This window comes from Myxocyprinus asiaticus, chromosome 19 (genome assembly GCF_019703515.2).
Source record: "Myxocyprinus asiaticus isolate MX2 ecotype Aquarium Trade chromosome 19, UBuf_Myxa_2, whole genome shotgun sequence".
NCBI classification, from domain to species: Eukaryota; Metazoa; Chordata; class Actinopteri; order Cypriniformes; family Catostomidae; genus Myxocyprinus; species Myxocyprinus asiaticus.
This window is the reverse complement of record NC_059362.1, coordinates 12455491-12479021: the sequence shown is the minus strand read 5'-3', so window position 1 is coordinate 12479021 and position 23531 is coordinate 12455491. Positions and strand designations below refer to the sequence as shown.

The following is a 23531-nucleotide window of genomic DNA, read 5'->3' as shown; positions in this document are numbered from 1 at the left end:
AGCATAAGTTGCAATGGTGATGAACACCGCTAAAAGCCGTCCAACTTTCATGGTACCTAAAACCTGTGGTTGAAGCAAACTAAACAAAAACTTAGCAAAACCGGCTTCATGGTACAGGCCACTGATGTGGTTGCAATATTACAAAATGTCTGCAATTATCCTGTGTGTATGTAAAGTAAAAGCTGCTATTAGAGCAGCCGAAATGATGGTCAACTCATGAAGAATACACAAAAAGCAACTGAGGTGAGCACACCTATGCAAGTATACCTGATGTCACGTTAATGTGTTCCCTATCAAAAAATATAAATTAGCCGCAAATTTGCCGCAAATTTGCCGCTTGTTATTTTCGCATGCAAATGAGCTTTTGATTTGCTGCAAATGTTTGCCAGAAGTTTGCAGCTCTTCACCCGTAGTGGTGAACCACCTCTGGAAAACCTTTGGCAACAATGGACAATTTGCTAAGTGGACAAGTTTGCAGCAAATTTGCCATGAACTCTCGATTTTCGTTAGGGTTTTGTTCATGTTTTGATTCATGTTCTTTTGTTAATATCTTTTATTTTGAAGTTTAGCTTTCACTCTCTTGTTCCTTGTTCTTGTTCATATCATGTGATTGCCTGTTCCCCTCATGTGATCCTGGGCGAATTTCAAACGGAAGTGAGCATCCCTATGCCCTACTCCCTCCGAAGGGCTGAGCCCTGGAAGTGGGAACTCTGGAGGGAGCAAAGGCACTCGCGTCTCATGTATGGCCGTTTGGAACACCCTTGATGAAGGGAGTAATGAAAGACATACATCACTTTCACTTTATCTTTGCCTAAAACGTTACCATGATGACACAGCGCAGCAGTTCTAACAACAGGAATCTCTTATATATTGCTGTTAATTTGTTGCAAATAAATATACCTTTTGTAATAGTTTTTTTTTCATTACCTTTTGTGTATTATTTAAAATGTCTTACTGTTGCTGTTTTAATAATAATATAATAATAATCATAATTATAGTAATATATCTGTCCATAAATGTATATAAAATACATGAATGAACATTTCCCGCTGAATGTTATTTGGTGCACGAGAGGTCTTAATAATAAATAAATAATAATAAACCACAGGGTTTAGACTAGCCTACAGTAAAAAATGAGCCCTGTTTTTGGAGTATCTTTCTGCTTATGGCTGTCTACTATCTTATGTATGAGGACGAATGTAAACTGCGGAGGAGAAGTGTTTGATATAAAAGGCTATAGCACTTGTCCAAGCGTTTGAACAAGTAATATGTTCTGATAGACAACTTTGCTTTAAAATATATCCAGAGGACATGCCACCCAGAGTTGCGTGATCATAAACGGTAAAATTGACCACTCTCATCAAAGGGCCGTTTCTGTCCGCAGAAGTGCCGCTCACTGGATGTTTTTTGTGTGTGTGTGTGTGTGTGTGTGTGTGTGTGTGTGTGTGTGTGTTTTTGGCACCATTCTGAGTAATCTGTAGAGACTGTTGAAGACTTTAAATATATGTATTTTACCCCATTGTGAAGTCAGAGCCAAACACCAGTTACTTGTCAAGAATTAACACATTTTATTAATTATTTTTAGTTATCAGACATAGGAGAGAAAGTACCATTTTGTGGTGTCATAAAATTGGCTTTCCAATCTTCCTTGTCTCTCTCAGTCTTGCTTGGTTTTTCTTTCAAGAGAATACTCTTACAAGGCAAATTCAAATTCATCCATAGGAAAAAAACAACACATCCTTCCATTGTTTAAAATGAGCCCATATTATTTCCCCTCCCCTCATAATTTGAAACACCTGTCTCTGAAAAGTCCTTCTCAGCAACTTTACATCCAAACAATACAAATGTATGCAACTTATATAAGACTTGCATAAAGGACTTGAATAAAGTTCTACTTGCACTAGGCTTTGGGCATGAATATTAGACAACATAATTGTGGTTATGTGGGCGTGGCCGAGTGACGTCTGTGGACAGCGAGGCCGGGAGAGGAAGTGCAGTAAGGATTGACACCAGTAGGACATCACCTCTAACAGCTGTTTTGTGCTGCAATGAGAGCTGGAGGGGTTAAAAGGGCAGTCCAGACCACCAGAGGAGAGACAGAGAGAGAGAGAGAGAGAGAGAGAGAGAGAGAGAGAAAGACACATCATTGTTTATGTCTGTGCATTTACGTTGTGCTGAAAAACAAACCTTTTGATGTTACACTTTAAAATGTGAAAAATAAAGAATTTACGTTGGACATTTACCCGGCCCTCACTTCCTCCTCCACGAAGAGAGCAGAGATCTGTCACAGTGGTGCTGAAACCCAGGAATTAGAAGGAAGAAAATGCTGTTATGGAGTCCTCGCTGCTGGCCGAAGTATTCAATACCCGCACCAGCATCTACCAAGCTCAACATCATTCTCTGTTAGAGCTGTGTATGGAACAGGAGCAGCGGTTCCAGGTGCTCCTCCAGGCTCAAGTAGAGGACTGGCAGGTGCTATGGAGCTTGGTATACCAGGAGGGGTTGTCAGCCACGATCCCAGACCCACCTATGGCCGTGCCTCACATCACGCTCTGGAAGATGGAACCTCAGGATGACCTGGAGGCTTTCATCAAGCTCTTTGACCAGATGACTGGAGCATGGAACTGGCCAAGTACCCAGTGAGCATCCCGCCTACTGGCGCTGTTGTCTGGGGAAGCCCAGCTTACGGCCCAACAACTCCCTGCGTCCAACCTCCCGGTGTACAAGGACTTGAAGAAAGCCATCCTGCAACGGGTCGGCCACAGCCGAGAACAACATCAGCAACATTTCCGCTCGCTGATGTTTGGCTAGAACGGCCACCCGTTCACATTCGCCCAACAGTTCTGTGACACCTGGCATCGCTGGACGAGGTGATCCAGCTCGCTGAGGACCATATAGCAGCATATTCGGGGGTTGGCGAGCCCTCTTTTTCTCTCTCTCTCTCTCTCCCCTCTCTCTCCTCCCTCCCCCTCTCCTTCCCCTCATCCTGTTCCTATTCCCTGGAAATGGGGAATTCCGACCCCAAAACCCGTTCCCCGGTCCCCTGGGCCGGTCTGCTGGAGCTGTGGGGAACCTGGGAATTTCCAGGGCAGATGCCCCACAATGGAGGTGGAGACACTGGCCCGGATCATCGATGTACCACAGGCTGCCCCCTATCAAGCAGGAGTGTACTGGATGAGTATTAATGGGGGTACATACCAAGGCTTGGTGGATTCAGGTTGTAATAAAACCTCCATTCACCAAAGCTTGGTTCAATCCGAGGCATTGGATACAAGCCAGCAGGTGAAGGTAAGGTGTGAGCATGGGTATATACAGAATTACCCTTTAGTGATGGTCATTATTCAATTTCGGGGACAAAAGCATAGTGTCGAGGCTGCGGTTAATCCCCGTCTCTCCCATACACTAATTCTGGGAACTAATTGGCCGTCATTTACTCAAAGAGAGGAGAGTACAACCTAATTATTAATACCACGGTGCTGTCTGGAAATGTTATTCCAGATGGCTCATTATAATTTGATGTCGGGTCACTTAGGGCAGGAAAAGATACTGAACTATATAATGGCCCATTTCTGTTGGCCAGACATTTGCGGGAATGTTCGCAGGTGGTGTGTGGCATGCCGTGAATATCAGCTGGTGAATCTGCCAGCCACCCCAAGAGCGCCATTGTGCCCCCTTCCATTAATCGAGGCCCCCTTCGAAAGAATTGGTATGGACCTCGTCGGGCCATTAGAGTGGACGGCATGTGGACATTGCTTTGTATTGGTTCTAGTGAAATATGCAACATGATATCTGGAAGCAGTGCCCCTGTGCATCATTTCAGCGTGAAGTGTTGCGGAGGCACTTTTCAGAATTATCTTCTGAGTGGGGATTCCCAAAGAAATCCTCACTGATCAGGGCACTACGTTTATGTCACATACACTATGCAAACTGTATGAATTATTGGGGATAAAATCGATTCAGACCAGCGTTTACCACCCCTAAATGGACGGCTTGGTCGAACAATTTAATCAGACCCTGAAGAATATGATTCGTAAGTTCGTGCATGAAGACGCTCGAAATTGGGACAAGTTGTGGTGCTCGATGTCCTATGGGAAAATTGGAAGGAGGGACCTTCAAACAGCAAAAATGAAATTCAAAACGTTCTTGATCTGAAAGCAAAACTCCACACACTGGGGCAATTAACACAGGAGAATTTGCTCCAGGCTCAAGAATGCCAAAGTCAGCTGTATAATAGGGGTACTTGGCTATGGGAATTTACACTGGGAGATAAAATCCTTGTATTTCTCCACACATCGAGGTCTAAATTACTCGCCAAGTGGCAAGGACCCTTTGAGATCACTTGGCGAGTTGGGGAAATTGATTATGAGGTGAAACGAATGGATAGAGGCAGAGTACATCAGATTTACAACCTCAACCTCCTAAAACCATGGAGAGCGGTGGTCCCCGTGACTTTGGTGACGGTGGTTCCAGAGAGGGAGGAGCTCGGACCGAAGGTGAACTTAAAAGTTAAAAGTGGCCGAGCGACAGGCCTTGCACATACTCCCGTTCAATTTGCCGTCCAACATCAAGATTGGTTTGCGGCGGTAGACCTGAAGGATGTGTACTTCCACATCTCGGTTTTACCTCGGCACAGACCCTTTCTGCAGTTCACCTTTGATGGCCGGGCATATAAGTACAAGTTCCTCTCCTTTGGTATGTCCCTGTCGCCTCACGTCTTTAAGAAAGTCAAAGAGGCAGCCCTTGCCCCGCTAAGGGAAGTGGGCATTCGCATCCTCAATTATCTCGATGACTGGCTGATTCTAGCTCACTCTCGAGACCTGTTGTGTGCGCACAGGGACCTGGTGCTCAGGCACCTCAGCCGGTTGGGGCTTCGGGTCAACTGGGAAAAGAGCAAGCTCTCCCCGGTTCAGAGAATCTCTTTTCTCGGGATGGAGTTAGACTCAGTCTCTATGATAGCGTGCCTCATGGATGAGCACGTGCAGTCGGTGCTGAACTGCCTGAAGTCGTTCAGGTGGAGAATGGCAGAAACAGTTTCAGAGGCTCCTGGGGCATATGGTGTCCTCGGCGGCAGTCACACCGCTCGGGTTTATGCACATTAGACCGCTCCAGCACTGGCTTCAGACTCGAGTCCCGAGATGGGCATGGCGCCACGGCACGCATCACGTGGCCATCATGCCGATCTGCCACCACATGTTAAGCCCTTAGACGGACCTTGCATTTCTGTGGGCAGGGGTCCCCTTAGAGCAAGTGTCCAGGCATGTCGTTGTTACGACAGATGCCTCCGAGTTAGGCTGGGGCACCGTGTGCAACGGGCATGCAGCCATGGGCTCCTGGACAGGGCCGCGACTGCGTTGGCATATCTCAACTCAACTCAAGTTGCTGGCGGTATTGCTGGCCCTGCGGAGGCTTTGGCCGTTGATCCAGGGCAAGCACGTGTTGGTCCGGATGGAAAAAAGAAAAGACCCCCCCCCCCCCCCCCGACAGACGCATATGGCCCCAGCTGAATGATTTTCCATTTTTGTGGGGGAAAAAAGAAGAGAAAAAGTGAAGAGGCCACGTCTGGCACGGCCTGTCCCCACTATGAGTTTGTCTTGTCCCTGGGGTGCGAGGGGCCATACGACACTCGTGGGGCTTTGGGGAAGGTTACGTGGGGGCCAGGACGCAGTGGTCTGCCTGCACCTGCACCACCAGTCCACGTAACACAGTTCAGCTGGTAATGGCGTTTCGTATAGGGACCCCTAGTGTCGCTACATCGACACAATGTCGAGTGAGTGACAGATAGGGAATGTCTTGGTTACTTTCGTGACATCCATTCCCTGATGGAGGGAACCAGACATTGTGTCCCTCTTGCCACAATGCTGAGCTACCCGCTGAAATGGCCGGGACCCTGTCTTGGCTCCTCAGCGTAAAACCTGAATGAGTGGTTGTGAGCCAGCTCCTTTTATACCCGTATGTCCGGGGGAGTGGCATGCAAATTCCACTCACCAATTCCCATTGGCCTTTTCTCAAAGATCAGAGGTGTTTGGGGCTCCCAAGAGCGACCCCTAGTGTCACTACATCGACACAATGTCTCATTCCCTCCATCAGGGAACGGAGGTTACGATAGTAACCAAGACGTTTTACGTCTCCTAGAATAGGAGGGTGTGTGTTTCCACGTGAGGTTGTGATTGAATCAGATCGACTTGGCAGTCGGGTAGTGTGTGATACTTAGTATTTAGGAATCTGTTCAGATTTTAAAAGTTGTGTAGGGTAATCCAGCCTTAAGTTGCTTTGAATAAAAGCATCTGCCAAATTTAAATACAGTATTGTGGCTTTGGTTTCTCAGGCTTGTCCGATTTCCCTCGATAACCAAGGATCAGCAGCCCTTTTGTTAGCAAAATAATACCAAACATAATCTCTCGATAGCTCACACCACAGCTAGGGGTTCATGTAACTGTCCAAACTCCTCGTTAAGTTATTTTCCAAGGGAGATGTTGAAAGATATTGACACTGACTACCGACCCTGAACTTAAAGGCAAACAAACACACTCATAGAAGCTGCTGTAGTGAAGACCAATCTCACCAGCCCACGCTGGGCCCTTATATATTTGGACAGTTTGACCTGTTTTATCTCCCCCAGATCCTGCTTATGTGACACACTCATTTTGTTTGATTACAGGGACAAACTGAAAGATTCTTCATTGCTGCATGAGAATATTTCCTTTTGAATTACAATGTGTTATGCACATTTGATAAAGTGCTAAATGCACAGTACTAAAGCACTGCGTATTTACAATGCTATTCTGATGAGACCATTTAAATTCACATCATATTAACACTTCAATAACATAACATTCTACAATGTGATGACAGAAAACAGTTTTCACTTAACATACAACACCATCCAAATAAGATATTTGAATCTCCTCTTCTTCAATTATATTGCAATCTCATATCAAAAGGTCATATTTATGTTGCTATATGAAACAAAAATAAATGAGCAAAACCATTTTTGTGCATAGTTCAGTGCATGGTAACATTATGCCATCAACAAAAAGGGTCATACTGTATCATGAAAAATTTTATTTCACTTGATAAAAATAGTAGTTTAATAAAAGTGTAATAAAACTGTTGTAGAAGGATGTGTCAGTCCCAACTACACTCAAAAAAGAATATAAATTGCACTATTGTTAGGTTTACAGAATCCTCCCTTGTTCATATTACTCAAAAAAGTATGTAACCAAGTGAACTTAATTGTTTCAATGTTTTCTTTCATTGAGCGGTTGCTGAGCTAACCATAGCATTAGTCACCAAACTGCACTCTGTGTTATTTTACATTTAACAAGCTGTCACTATCTAGTACATAAAAAATATATACATTTTGTTGGGTTTACCCAATTTAATTAGGTTAAGTATTTGAGTTAAGATTACATCGTAATTTTAAGGTAAGAAAACGAATTACAAACATGTGGAACCACTGTCCATGATTGAAACAAGTTCACCCAAACAGTTACATTTTTGACTGTCTGGACCCCATAGAGAACCCATGAGTAACGCCACAGGCATACAACACTCCCATTCAAACGCATAAAGGCCCTTACACATGGGACACAGCAAGCGCAAGTGTCTAGTTCATTTTCAATAAGAGGCATGCGAAAAGCAGCAAAACGCAGGCGGGGCACAAGCAGTGCTCATATACCCAAAATCCTGCCGCTTTCCCGTGCACTGCTCTTTGCGACAGGTGCCGCGAGAGATAAAAATATTTTATCTTTTTCTGAGCAGCTGCGGCAGCTGCATCTGGCTTAGCCAATAATTTAAATGCTTTATTCACAGCCAATCATACTAAATTTTACTGAGCTCATAGCTGCTGAAAACATGGAATAATATAGTAATATTATGCCTCAAATCTCGTATTGATTTAAAAAATCCACAAAAAAGCCAGCGCTTGGGAGCTTGTGAGTGCGCAAGTTGGTTTGCCAGGTTAAATAAAGTGCTAAATTAAATTTAACTATATATCAAACAAGGAAGTTAACATAACTCAGTGGGTGTCATGAAGTCTTTGCTAGTTATAAACCATACACAAAGTATTTTACTAAATTCTAATGAAATTATAAATAACAAATAATATGATTATTATGCGCAAAATAATGCATCAGATTCTCTTTTAAGCAGATCACAGACATACACAAATCAACAATAAACACAAATGCCATTTTTACTTTATCCTTCGTCTATCTCTTGTTGTATCTCATGTTTCATATGTTCTAAACTGATTATGACTTAACTGAACAAGTACTTATTTGATTTAACAACTATATGAACTCTATAAACAGTTAAGAAACAACGTGAGCCCAGTTTAAAATGTGTTTGTTCCAACTGTATCTTAAAGGGATTAGTTTACACAAAAATGAGAATTTAGTAATTGTTTACTCATCCCTGTGTTGTCATAACCCCATATGGCTTTCTTTCTTTTTCTTAACACAAAAGGAGAAATTGTGAGAAAATGTAGTTCTCAGTGATGTCATACAATGGCAGTTTATAGTGACCACCTCTTCAAGCTTCAAAAGTATAATTCAGAAGTCTAATAAACTATTCCATGAGACTCATGATTGTTATGAAAGCATCCAGTAAGGTTTGGTAAGAAACAAACTGAAATCTAATGTATTATTTAGTAAGAATGTTCACTGACCATTGGTCTCCTGTGCACGTTCATGAGTCTGCATGTGAGCTTTAGAGCTCTTTGCATGAGAGCAACAGTAGTTACGCAGCACGCACGAGATGGGGCGTTCAAGCAAAAATTGTTTCACTTCAACAGGACCATCAGCGATATTAACAACAGAAAACACACCATAGCTGCACACAAACCAGAGAACATAACTTACAAACATGTCTGAAGTGTTTGTAGTGGAAGAATATATACATTTCAGTGTCCAGCCTTATTTGTTTGAACCGAAGTCCTCCATCAAACAGAGAGATGGGGCTGAAGGTAGCTACCAGTACTGCCACACCCTATACCTATATTACACAGTCTGCGTAGGGCATCAACCCCCTAGAGGGCACCATCTTACCTGAGGTGGGCACTAGAAACTCCACCGGCTGCCCTTACTGGCACATTATACCTAATTTAACAACCCGACAGCAGTCGCGGAATCCCTCGCGCTCGCACCACGTATCGCATTTTGGACCAGTGCCAATTCATAGTAGATGGGGTTACCAGACGCGACAGCGAATATAGAAACCAAGTGATCGACAGAATGTCCCGTTGCTCATCGCAGCTGCTTAGGATAAAAAAAAACTCTGATTAACATAGAAAAGATAACTTTTATTGCATGTCGTTTGCCGTCTGAGTAGGATGTGGTGTGACTACCTTCAGCCCCATCTCTCTGTTTGATGGAGGACCCAAGTGAAATGCATCTATTCTTCCACTACAAACTCTTCAGACATGTTTGCAAGTTCTGTTCTCTGGTTTGTGTGTAGCTATGGTGCATTTTCTGTTTTTAATATCGCTGGTGGTCTTGTTGAAGCGAAACAAAACTAGTTTTTGCTTGAATGCCCTATCTTGCGCGTGCTGCGTAACTACTGTTGCTCTCGTGCAAAGAACTCTAAAGCTTGCGTGCAGACTCATGAACATGCAGAGGAGACCAACGGTCAGTGAAAGTTTTTACTAAATAATACATAAGATTTCAGTTTATTTCTCACCAAACCTTATCGTATGCTTTCATAACAATCATGAGTCTCATGGAATAATTTATTAGACTTCTGAATTATACTTTTGTGTCCTTTTGAAACTTGAAGATGTAGTCACCATAAACTGCCATTGTATATCATCACTGATCACAACATATCTCCCTTTGTGTTAAGAAAAAGAAAGAAAGTCATATAGGGTTATAACAACACAGGGGTGAGTAAACAATTACTGAATTTTCTTTTTTTGAGTGAGAGAATGCAGGAAACCGGAAACACAAGCTCATGCGAATACATTTCACATTTCTGCTGCATGCAAAATTTCAAGTTTGGGGACCTGCAAATGACAAGTAGACATGTAACCAATACAAGATTGAAATGTCACACACTGACAAGTTTGAAAACTGCATCTTTTTAGTGTTGCTGAAAAGTTAGTGGAATATTTAAATATAATGTTTTTGTTATATGTGATATATATTTTATTTAAACTAGAAGCTCACGAGCATAACATAACATCCTGTCCGTTTCGTTGTCTTAAGTAATTTTGCATGCTCTAAGCCTAGTGTTGCCACGGCTTAGTTGTTGTTGTTTTGTTTTTCACATGTGAAGATGTTTCAAAAAGCTTGTTTAGTTCCAAGGGTCAAAGAGAGGGTAGAAATTGGTCATGTAAAACTATTGCTGAATTGTTGGTTTTGTTGCATTATTAGTGGAAATCAGAGGGGGGGAAAAATTGAGAAAAAAAAGGTTATGATCCCTTTAAAGATATAAACGGCAATACTTATGGCCCGAGTATCTTGTGGTGAAAAAAAACATTCATAAAAAAAGAAATCCACATACTCCACTGTAAATCCTAACCCATCATCACCTGTAAATCCAATAAGTCACCACACTTACTTCAGATGACAGTTTTTCGCATTAATCCTAAACTTGTTTAGAAACAGAAAGGGGATAAATCTCTCTCTCTCTCTCTCTCTCTCTCTCTCTCTCTCACCCTGTGTGTAAGTGTGCGCATCCAATAAATTATATTTTGCAACTATTCTTGTAATTGTAAATGTCTTTTTGATTACTAGTTTGGGTTCAGGAGACTGAATATGTCCAGTTGAGGACACATAAAGATGCAATAGGTGATCATCCACAGGAACAGAAGCATGTGTAGCCCTTCCACCTCCCTGAAACACATATAAAAAAGAAGGTAGAATGACACATACTGTCGGATACGTTAAAATGAACAACAGAAATAAGAGGGCTTTAATAGTACAGAATGCAAATAAATGGTTGATTGATGTATAGCCTGCTGAAAAGGCCAGCTAAGACCATTATGAATAAACATGCTGGTAAGTACTGGATTGGGGCTGATGAACCTGGTCAAAAAGCATGACTTTTCTGGTAATGCTGTTTTACCAAAGAGATTTTGCTGATTAGGCTAGTTAAAAAGCCTGGTGGGGTCACCAGCTTACTAGCATCCCATCCCTGCTGAAAAATATGGGCTGGATGGCTGGTTTTAGCTGGTTGCCCAGCCATGTCAGGCTGGAAAGTTGACTGATTTTAGAGGGGCTTGGGACAATTTTAGCTGATCAGGCTGGGAGACCAGCTGGCCTCCCAGATAAACCAGCTGAGCACCAAGCTTTAACCAGCTTTAACCAGCTGTTTCTGCAGGGATACATGGGACCAACATAAAAAACACCAAAATATGCTGGTGACCAGCACTGCTGGTCTTTTCAACAGGGAAATATGTGAAAATGTACAGTAGAATATAGTATGTAGCCTAACCTTGGTGTTTGTGATACTGTGTGTTCTCCAGTCTTCCTATCCACCAAACTTTGATTTGAAACACTGATTTGCTCATATGGGTCATTATCCAATAGGCTATTTAATATAGAATCTTTCACTACACAGGGGCAGTGGTCATCTACAACAGTAGCCTTATCTAGACCGTTTTCGACCTGAACAGATGCACCATCACTGAAATTGTCAGAGTGAATATTATTCATTTTGGAAGAAAGGTCAAAATCCATATGTTCATCACTAGATAATATGACAGTCTTATCTGGGTTGTTTGTACCAATCTGATTTATCACCAAAGAGTGGGAAGCATTGATGTTCACTCCATAGTCATGCTGCTCTGGATCTGGAGGTGAAGTCTCTTCAGAGTCACATTTCCTCTGGGATACAAGGATGTTGTTCTCATTACTTGACCTCATCAATATATCCATTTCCACTAAATGTCTCTGTGTCTCGCAAAAATGACAAAAAGAGTTGTTTATTCCATTTCCTTGAGAGTCACATGTACTAGCAACATTTAAATCAAAGTCTATTCCATGTGCATCCATAATTGCACTAAATTCAATGTCTGCATTTGATGCAGAATCTAGTCCAGCTTCTTTATGGTCCAGATCTAAGATGTAGCTGTATGCATCCTCCTCATCTGAATCCAGCACTGACATAGTAAAAACGCCCTGGCCTGATATCTCTGAACAGTTCCTGTAATCCACCCGGCTCTTCATGCACTCTAAGAAGTCACAACATTGCCCCCTTGTGGAGTCAGAGAGGGATTGTCCATGTATCCTGTTTGAACTCTTCATGGGGTGGAAATGTTCAGACACTGAATCTAAACCCATAGGTGTGATAGGAAGTGACTGTGAGCAGGGCTGTGGAGTATGGTAAGTTTTTTCCTGAGATCTGAAACATGTAGAGGTCAGATACTGTGAATCTTCTTGGTTGGTCTCAGAAATATTATGGAGGCCTGTCAAAGCCTCAAGAGATATTTTGGATGATAACACACAGCTGGCTGAAACAGCCCAAGAGCTGTCCCATCTTTCAATGGAGTTTGGTGTATCTCTTGAGGAATCTGTGGACGCATCATCCTGTGTATGAGTGAATGTCATAAAATTAGCAATATTTTACTCTCTAACATGTTTATTTTAATATAATTTTTTATTTTGCTGTTTGTTCGAGAATAGACAGAACCTTTAAATATTTTGTCTATAAAATGCTGGTACTCTAGGTAACATGTAAACAGATTTTTTTTAATGTTAATTCATGACTCAAGAACAGTTCACACCAGTCCTTTGTGATTGAATGCTACAAAAATTTCAAATATTCTTTTGAATCAAAATTGTTGGGGATCTGAAACATTTCTATAAATATAGACTTAGCCTCGGAGTTTAAAAAAAAACAAAAAAACAACAACAACAACAAAAAACAGAGTGACTGTTTGCACCAACGCAGGTGTAACACAGGTCACACAGAGCAGCTCTTTGCACCCCAGTAGTCTATTGGAAACATAGAAATTTACAACAAACTGCACTGTGAGTATTTCACACACACTGGCATGTAATTTTGCTCATTTACCCACCACTGTGGCAGAGGACCTGTAGTCGTCTTGGAGTGACATATGACAAGAAATGCTGTTAGACACAAAGACGTGTGTATTGAAGAAGCACACTTGATTACACTTTGAAGAACAGAACATAGAAAAGCCGTCAATGCGCATGTCTGATTCGCTGTGTTCAGAGGTTATTGGCGCTTTGGTGCTCATGCGCACAGCGCAAGCGTGTCTTGCAGAACATGCATATGATGAGTTCTTACTATTTCTTCTGTCAGTCATCTGGGAACAATTTGCAAGAATAGTGTCATCAATGAGAATGCTGCATAATATATTAGACCATCTCAGGATGCAACAACACTGGGACTACAGGTGAATTGTCATATGTCATCATAATTCAGTACAACCTCAGAAATGGTTATTGAACAAGAAGTTTCTCTTCTGTGCTTGTCTAATCTTCAACCTCCATTTGTATGTTATAAATTTGTATCATCATTATGATAATAAAAAATAATAGCCTAGTATTATGTTATATTTTATATCCTAAAATAACATTGAAAAAAATATACATAAATTATATTATAATTTATAACACCATAATTATTAATAATTATCTAAGTATATTATATATATAATAAATATATAAGTATATTATATATAAATTCTCTCTCTCTCTCTCTCTCTCTCTCTCTCTCTCTCTCTCTCTCTATATACGGGGTACTCAATGTCAGAAATGCAGTTGCAATCGAGTATTATTCTTTTGATGAACTTTTTCATGCACAATACATGTAGTGGACTTTTTATCTGACCTGTTACTCATCTGAGGTAACGGCACTTCGATGTTCCGGGGCAAATTCAAAACTGCAGTTTTTGCTTCACTGAAGGGCACTGCTGCAGGAGAGGATGCCACTCGAAAGCTCATTCAAAACAAAAGTGGGAAATGTATCTTTTCTCGGAGGGCCCTTCCACAAGACGGTTAGTGAAGGGTACATCCATACAGTAATGCCATGTTTTCTTTAGAGTACCCACTTTAAGGGCTCTTCACCTTGGAGTGAGTTAAGGGCATAGGGAGGATCACCTTTGATTGGAATCTGCCCCCGATCTGCTGTAGCTTGTGCTCTTAAAGGCACCTCCGCTTAATTTCTATTAACATGCCCACGATTTACAAAAAATATAATTATAACACATTATTATTGTTATTGTGAGATTATGACGACATTTTAATTTTGATTTATTTAACTATTTTAATTTAATTGTTAAAATTTCTCCCTTTTTTCTGGACGACCAAAAGGGCACCTTTAGATTTGTGAGCGAAAGGGGCACCTGCTGCCCCCCTTCTGTGCACGTCAGTGCTAGAGACTGTTGTGTGTGAAAATCACAGGAGATCAACAGTTACAGAAATACTCAAACCAGCCTGTCTGGCACCAACAATCATGCCATGGTAAAAATCACTGAGATCAAATTTTTTTCCCCATTCTGATGGTTGATGTGAAAATTAACTGAAGCTCCTGACCCATATCTGCCTGATTTTATGCACTGCACTGCTGCAACACGATTGGCTGATTAGATAATCACATTAATATGTAGATGAACAGGTGTACCTGATAATGTGCCCAGTGAGTGTGTGTGTGTATATATATATATATATATATATATATATATATATAAACTAGTGGCTGGTAAAAAAATCAAAGTGGCTGATAAAATTGTGCATTCACCTGCCACTGTGGCTGGTGGGCAAAAAAGTTAATTTCAAACCCTGTGTGGGGCGTAACGCCGGTGAGATGGTGCCTTTTTGACGCCGATTTGATTCCGCGATTGTCGCACTCTTTCCCATTCTGTTTCCTGTCTCCTCTCTTAATATTTTCTTTAATACTACTTATAATAATACATAAAAATGAATATAAATGTAGTTTTACTATAGTAATATTGTAGTAACCATGTTTTTTTGTCAGAAACCATAGATTTTATGCAATTAACAATGGTGTTACTATAGTAATATGGTATACCAGTATACCATGTTTAATTTTGTGGTTATTATGATTTTACTACAAAATACCATGGTGATACTATGGTTAGTGTAGTGAAACCATAGATAATTTTTATTAAGGTAGGTTAGGTTAGGTTTAGCGGTTGGTGTAGTGTCTCTGTGGGACTCTAAATAAACACATTAAACATGCTGCAGTGATGCCCCTATACTGTATGTTGGTACAGTATTTAATTAGGGGTGCAAATAGTATCTGCCTCTATTTGTATCAGGGATGGGGTGCAAATAAAATTTGTCATTATTTGCACCAGGGTGCAAATAGCATCTGCAAAAAAAATAAAAAATAAAAATAATAATAATTATAATTATAAAAATAATTATAATAATAATCATAGCAGTAGGGTATTTCCATGTGAAGTTCATTTCCACTCATATTTTGCTGTGAAGGAGTTCATAGAAATGCATTGTTTATTTTTAAAAGTTATTATGCATGTTCTTTCTTGTTGAAAATTCTTGGAGTGAACAGGCCTTGAAACTTGTTGTTCTTGAGTTCTCTGGTTACAGTAATGCAGTCATCGGGTCTTTTTTTATTTTATTTATTTTTTTACTTTTTTGAATATTCATTTAAGATTTTGACTATGCATATGAATATTCAAAGAATACATTTTGACATATATATATATATATTGATATATATATAGACACACACACACACACACACACACACACAAGCACATCCTTACCATGTCATGGCCTGGACAACACTCAAGAAACTGGGCCACATAGGTGATGACACACTGCTCATCTGGTGAATGCACTGCTATATCTATACCAAAATAACAGCAAGTCAACCAACCAAATACAGCCACTTACAGCTATGATCAGGCTTGTTTTGAAAAACAATTCTGCTTATTTCCCACCACTTACAATCACAAAACCGATAAAATACTTTAGCTGTACAATTCACAGCCAATTTAACTGGTAGAATTTGTAATGCAATTCTGCAGTAAAATGCTGTCAACTGTTTTCATTCCTGTTAATTCCTGAAGAGTGAATGCAGCTCATACAGCAAATTTGTATGTTCCTCTAGAAGGTAAAAACAATACACAACCAATCTTTAAAATAAACTAAAGGAAACAGTTTGATTTGCAAATGAAATATGTATGTTGAGTTACCATCTAGAGCCAGAAGTGGAGGAATCCCCAGCTGCTCATGTGCCACTGTGAAGGCTGTCTCCATATTTAGTCGGGGCTCAGAGGACAAACCTTTCCGAATGTCCACAAACTCAGGACAGAATGATTTAACCAGTGCCAGAAATGCCAAACCGCTTCTCCAGCTTTTACCAAAATCATGAATTTCCACACCATATCTGAGTAAAAACATTGAAATGGCATTTACCATCAATTACAAAAATTCATACAGTTCATTTCAAACCCCTTGAAAACAAAATTGCAGTTTTGTAGCTTTTCTATGTCTAATACACCTGTTGAAACAATCTATATGCTAGTGTAACATTTAGTATTTCAAAAGATCTTTAACTAGATAGTTTGCATTGAAAAGTCTCTATAGTGGATTAGTAAACTAATGCACTTACTTTGCTGTGCAGTTCTGTGTCCAGCTAAGCAGAGTCTTTATGGCTGTACCACGGTACTTGAGATTTTGAGATGACCTTTTGCCTTTTGAGGCTAATGGAGAGCCAAAAGTGTCATCTCCAGGTGGTGTTGGGGAACTACAACAGGAAGAGTCACTGCCACAAGGTAAAGACAGAAGACTTACGGTAGAAGAAAAATTCCTCTCCAGGTTACCTGTGACCTGCTTAACCTTAAAATGGGGAAAAATAGATTAAATGTTCGGACATGGAAATTATGATTAAAAAAATTTTATTCGACAAATTCCACATTTAAATTTCCTGACTTGTCCCCAAATTGGGTTTAATGCACACTTTTGTATAATTTCTCCATAACCTTAAAATCGGGCAGTTATTGTCAAAAAATTCAAAAAATGAAAATTCTCTCATCATTTACTCACTCTTATGCCATCCCAGATGTGTATGACTTTCGTTCTGCTGCTGCACATAAACAAAGATTTTTAGAAGAATATTTCAGCTCTGTTGGTCCAAACAATGCAAGCGAATGGTTACCAGACCTTTCAAGCTCCAAAAATTCAGCATAAAAGTAATCCTTATGACTCCAGTGGTTTAATATGTCTTCAGAAGCGATATGATAGATGTGGGTGAGAAACAGATCAGTATTTAAGTCCTTTTTACTATAAATCTTGACTTTCACTTTCACTTTCTGAAAGTGAAAGTGGAGATTTATATTAAAAAAAAAAAGGATTGAAATATTGGTATGTTTCTCACCCATAGTGACTGAATCACTTCAGAAGACTAAACTACTGGAGTAAAATGGATTACTTTTATGCTGCCTTTATGTGGTTTCGGAGCTTCAAAGATCTGGCCGCCATTCACTTGCATTGAAAGGACCAACAGAGTTAAGATATTCTTCTAAAAATCTATGTTTGTGTTCAGCAGAAAAAGAAAGTCATATACATCTGGGATGGCATGAAAGTAAGTAAATGATGAGTACATTTTCATTTTTGGGTGAACTATTCCTTTAAACTATCCCTTTTATAGTATTTTAATTTACTGACTCACAATTTCACAATTTTTCACGATTATACTTTACCTGATAGTACACAATGATGTTCCATATTAGCCTGAGAACAACTGAAGGATTACCATCCGCAATATCATTAGCGTCAATATTTATAAGACTCACCTATGGTGTGAAAATAACATATTGTAAAATATGTCATTCTGAGGCAAATACTTTTTGGACAACACATTTCCTATAAAAAAAATAAATAAAAAAATAAATAAAAGAAAAACGACTTACATTTCTATCCTCGAGGAAATTCAGCACCTTTGAAATATTGTTTAGTCTGAAAATGCGATGTGGAAACGGCCTGAATCTATCAAGCTAAAGAACATTGATATGATCAACAAAGGGATTCACTGGTTTATTTTAGTTCAGTGTAATATGCCTACAGAATGTGATGATAAAACAAGCCCATAGTCTCACCATATTACAGCCTGATAGTTCCTCAAGGAGAATCATGAGAATCTTTCCATCCTGAACGTCAGTGAATAAATCATGAACCTGCAAAGGTGGGTCACACTACAACACAGAAAGACACCTAAATGAAATACCAAGTGACATACTTTTGTTGCAGTAACATGCCTACTCCTTGTATATATTTAATGCAAAAAAAAAATTATAATTTTGTGCAACAGATCAAATTGTCTAGGCCTTCTGTTACTTATTAAAAGGAATAGTTCACCCAAAAGTTCAAATTCTATCATCATTTACTCATCCTCATGCCATCCCAGATGTGTGACTTTTTTTCTTCTGCAGAACACAAAATAAGATTTTTAAAAGAATATCTTAGCTCAGTAGGTCCTCACAATGCAAGTGAATTAGGTGGAAAAATGTTGAAGCTCCAAAAAGCACATAAAGGCAGCATAAAAGTAATCCGTAAGACTCCAGTGGTTAAATCCATGTATTCAGAAGCGATTTGATAGGTGTAGGTGAGAAACATATACATACTTAAGTCAATTTTTGCTATAAATTCTTCTCCCTGCCCAAATCATCTGTTTCTCACCCACACCTATCATATCACTTCTGAAGACATTGATTTAACCACTGGAGTCATATGGATTACTTTTATGCTGATTTATGTGATTTTTGGAGCTTCAACATTTTGGCACCCATTCACTTGCATTGTGTGGATCAAAAGAGCGGAGATATTTTTAAATAAAATCTTCTTTTGTGTTCTGCTAAAGAGAGAAAGCCATACACATCTGGGATGGCATAAGGGTGAGTAAATTATGAGAGAATTTTCTTTTTTTCGGTGAGCTATCCTTTTAATTGTGCATATGTTAATGCAAAGTGTAATTTTGTCAAATGTTTAAAGAGAAAAGTTTGCCCAAAAATAATATTTCTGTCATAATTTACTCATGTTATAGACTACTTTTATGACACATTTGAGATTACTTTTTTAAATGTAATATCAACTGCCATTGTATTGAAAAGATGGATAGTCATTAAAACATCTCCATATGTGGAAGGTTAAAAAAATAGTCATATGGGTTTGGAATGAAGGTGAGTAATTTATGACAGAAGTTTCATTTTTGAGTGAACTATTCCTTTAAAATTTCAGTAGAATGAAAGAAATACCCACTCTCTTCAAATGCATGTTTATCCATTTGGTAAAAGTTCTCTCTTGAACTGCTTCCTTCTTATCTGTGACAGAGAAATCAAATTCAGCCTTTTGTTTCAAAGCATGTTTACAGAAAACAGTCCCTTAAAACTCCTTAATATGATGAAGAAGAAACCTTGGAAGGAACCAAGATTCAGCAGGGGGGCTAAAGTTCAAATATTCTCAAGCACTGTAATTAACATGCTGTCATTTCAGTGGAACATTATAATGAGAGTCAGAGCAGGTGAGAACAAGTATTAGCAGGTTCACTTTCATTTGAGGGATTTATTGAGTGATGAACAGACTGAAAGGAAGTTTGTGCTTAAACACTATCACCCTCTTTTAACAGTTAAAGTGTTGACTGTTCACAATTACATTTTCATTTTCTAAATGTGTGAAAATCTATTTATGATCTGCTTATGTGGTAAACCTTTACTATAAGGTACCATTTGTTAACATAAGTTAACAGCATTAGTTAACACGAACTAACAATGAACAATACTTTTACAGCATTTATAAATAATTTATTAATCAGTTAATTTCAACATATACTAATAAATGTTTCAAATAAAAAATTATATGTGTTAACATTAGTTGATGCACTATGAGCTAACATGATCTAACAATGAACAATTTAATTTTTATTAACTAACATTAACAAAGACTGATAAATGCTGTAAAAAATGTATCATTCATTCATCATATATGTTAACGAATGGAACCTTATTGTCAAGTATTACTACTTATTTTATTTATTTTTTTTTTAAAGCATAACCAAAATGAAATTATTAAATTAAATATTGTACACTTCTTATAAGGTATTTTTCAAATGTATTTAAATTATAAAGATGTAGAGGGCTATAGTATAGCACATTTATTGAATGTTTGTGCGCCTCTTAATCTTGACATTTCATCTGAATATGTGAAATTGTGAAAATAGATAATTACATAGAATATCCCCAGACAGATTTCACAGTGAGCCTGCTCTTGATCTCCCAGAATGCAACATTTTTACAGCAAACTATTGTATTTAAGAATCACAGTAAATTGCTGTAGGAATTTGGCCATATATTTACAGTAATTTTTTACAGTGTTGACATCATAGGAAAATCAAAAAGAAATCAGTTAAGAAAAATTCTGTCTGGCTCATTCTTGGGAGCAATTTCCAAATGCCTGAAGGTACCACGTTCATCTGTACAAACAATAGTATGCAAGTATAAACACCATGGGACCACGCATGTCTCCTAGAGATTAATGTAGTTTGGTGTCCTATATGGACACAACCTGAAAGGCTGCTCAGCAAGGAAGAAGCCACTGCTCCAAAACTGCCATAAAATAGCCAGACTACAGTTTGCAAGTAAACATGGGGACAAAGATCTTGTCCTCAGGTCCAATGCAACAAAAATTGAACTGTTTGTCCATAATGACCATCGTTATACAAGCCGAAGAACATCATCCCAACCGTGAAGCATGGGGGTGGCAGCATCATGTTGTGGGGGTGCTTTGCTGCGGGAGGGACTTGTGCACTTCATAAAATAGATGGCATCATGAGGAAGGAAAATTATGTGGATATATTGAAGCAACATCAAGATATCAGCCAGGAAGTTAAAGCTCGGTCGCAAATGGGACTTCCAAATGGACAATGACCCCAAGCATACCTCCAAAGTTGTGGCAAAATGGCTTAAGGACAACAAAGTCAAGGTACTGGAGTGGCCATTACAAAGCCCTGACCTCAATCCGATAGAAAATTTGTGGGCAGAGCAGAAAAAGCATATGCGAGCAAGGAGGCCTACAAACCTGACTCATTTACACCAGTTCTGTCTGGAGGAATGGGCCAAAATTCCAGCAACTTATTGTGAGAAGCTTGTGGAAGGCTACCCAAAAAGTTTGACCCAAGTTAATCAATTTAAAGGCAATGCTACCAAATACTAACAAAGTGTATGTAAACTTCTGACCCACTGGGAATGTAATGAAAGTAATAAAAGCTGAAATAAATAATTTCCTCTACTATTATTCTGACATTTCACATTCTTAAAATAAAGTAGTGATCCTAACTGACCTAAGACAGGGAATGTTTTCTACGATTAAATGTCAGGAATTGTGAAAAACTGAGTTTAAATGTATCTGGCTAAGGTGTATGTAAACTTTTGACTTCAACTTTATATTGGGTGATGCATCAAAATCCTGTACATGTTCAATGTATATCTAAATATGTTATAATTTAAAAGTAAATGCACATTGTTCTTAAAGGTGCATCTCCTCTATTTGTGGAACAAACTTCCAGTTGAGACATGCTGAATTTCGTTGTAATCATTGCACAATCCCAAATATTAGGCTATCTGCTCCGAATTGTTTAGTGCGTAAAGACGATACATTATAATAAATCTCAATTCAATTCCTCTTGCATGCAGCTGACAAAACGTGATTCATGGAACTGTCAAGTTTAGCTTTCCTACCACAATACAGAGCTTTGTTGAATCTCGTACCTTGTAATCTTCGTGTGTGCTTCCCAAGGTCTGTAACAATACGTCCATCTCTCTTACTCCACTTGCCCTTTCGATGATTAAAAGTTGAGGACATCCTGAACAGGACAATGCAGTCTCCTGTCCAGAGAAATGGTTGCTAGTGTGCCCCAGTGCAACAGAGAATATCATAGAACTGAGGAGGATATGCACACATAAGTTTAAGTGTATGTGTGTGTGTTCTTGAGCGTCCTGCTTGCCAGCACATGCCCATCTCTTCAACATGTACACCTGCGTTTACCTGCAATAGCTCCTCAGAACCATTCAGAGCCTGAAGCTAATAGTATTTTGGTACATTAAACTATTTATTCATTCATAGACATGATTCAGGATGAATGAATGTTGCATTTATATAGCGCTTTTCTGATACTACACTCAAAAGCACTTTACACAGTGAACAGGGGACCCTCCTCAATCACCACCAGTGTGCAGCATCCACCTGGATGATGTAACAGCAGCCATAGTGCACTAGTATGCTCACCACACACCAACTGTTGGTGGAAAGAGTAGACTGATACAGCCAATTAATGGATGGGGATTATTAGGAGGCCATGATGGATAAGGGCCAACGGGGGAAATTTGCCCATGACACTCTTTACGAGACATGCCCTGGGATTTTTAATGACCACTGAGAGTCAGGAACTCTGTTTAAAATCTCATCCAAAAGATAATGTCCTTTTACAGGACAGTGTCCCCATCACTATACTGGAGCATTAGGACCAACACAAATCACAGGGTAAGCAGGAGGTCTCCCATCCAGGTACTGACCAGGCTCAACCCTGCTTAGCATCAGTGGGTAACCAGTCTAGAGCTACAGGGTGATATGGCTGCTGGCTGGTTTAACAGTTTACTTATTAACATTTAAATAAAACAAGTTGCTTAACTGTTTGTTTGTTCATTGACTATAGTTTGAAACGTGTTAAAATTTTCTTTACTAGGTAAAACATTTAATATATATATATCTAAGAATATACAAAGCAATACATATCAATTAAAAAAAGAAGAGAAATTGCACAATGCCAAATAATCATGCACAAAGAGAGATGAATTATCACACAGAGAAGCCATTACACACTCTGCCCAGAAGAGTCTCACAAATGCAATGTTTTTAGCAACAGTGAGACTAGGCTGGAAATTTCTGAGACTAAAAATAATAGAAAACACGAGTTTGGGTGCAATATTTGATACATAGGTGGCAACAGGCCCACAACCAATTCAGATACTCTAAAACTTGCAGCTTTTTGAGGTTAATGAAAACAAAAAATGACTATTTGCACTCAACCATGTGGTAGCGAAAAGTTGCCTATTTATGTAATATTTAGTATTGATGCACATTGAACAGATATTACTATGTTTGCACTTGTGTACATTCTGCAATAAACTATATGGCAGGGTTCCCCAATTAGTTTTCACCAAGGGCCAAATTCTGTCAACAATACAAAGTCAAGGGCCATGGCCCTCGATGTAATGATAAAGTGTTTGTGCTGCTGCTATTATTATTATTATTATTATCATCATTATTACTACTACTACTATTGTTGTTTTTATTATTAAAAAATTTTAATAATTATTTTATTATTTATTTTTCTCAGTATTACAAGCCTGTTTTATTTATTCAAACAAATATGAACATTTTGTTTGTATACAGATACAAAAAACTACACAACTTTACCCGCTGGGAAAAGAAAATATATATTTTTTTTTTTAATGAACAATCTGGATCTCCATGTCAACTGTTCCTGCTCATCTCCAAACGGGATCTACTCCCTGCACTAAT

General features: G+C 39.1%; 1 protein-coding gene across 2 annotated transcripts; it reads right to left on the bottom strand.

Annotated features, from left to right (window-relative positions):
* Positions 1-1561: 1561 nt before the first annotated feature.
* Positions 1562-21889, bottom strand: LOC127410110 (uncharacterized). 2 transcript variants are annotated; one of them, XM_051645170.1, is made up of 11 exons: positions 21719-21889; positions 19215-19276; positions 18056-18151; positions 17870-17953; positions 17660-17752; positions 16570-16796; positions 16151-16344; positions 15719-15801; positions 11434-12527; positions 10731-10832; positions 1562-2055 (listed from the first exon to the last, which is right to left on the bottom strand). In XM_051645170.1, the coding sequence occupies exons 1-11, from the start codon at positions 21810-21812 to the stop codon at positions 1713-1715; spliced, it is 2472 nt and encodes an 823-aa protein (XP_051501130.1). In that variant the 5' UTR covers positions 21813-21889; the 3' UTR covers positions 1562-1712. The 2 variants fall into 2 exon arrangements, with proteins under 2 accessions (XP_051501130.1, XP_051501131.1); XM_051645171.1 differs by lacking the exon at positions 1562-2055 and having other exon boundaries at positions 9836-10832.
* Positions 21890-23531: the final 1642 nt, after the last annotated feature.

What these genes read in the sequence shown, in the direction of transcription:
- LOC127410110 (XM_051645170.1), bottom strand. Translation starts at nt 21,812, where the DNA reads ATGTCCTCAACTTTTAATCATCGAAAGGGCAAGTGGAGTAAGAGAGAT. An exon ending in GCACACACGAAGATTACAAG is followed by an intron (nt 19,277 to 21,718) that starts GTACGAGATTCA and finishes TCTCTGTCACAG; the next exon opens with ATAAGAAGGAAGCAGTTCAA. An exon ending in ACACAGAACTGCACAGCAAA is followed by an intron (nt 16,345 to 16,569) that starts GTAAGTGCATTA and finishes GTTTTTACTCAG; the next exon opens with ATATGGTGTGGAAATTCATG.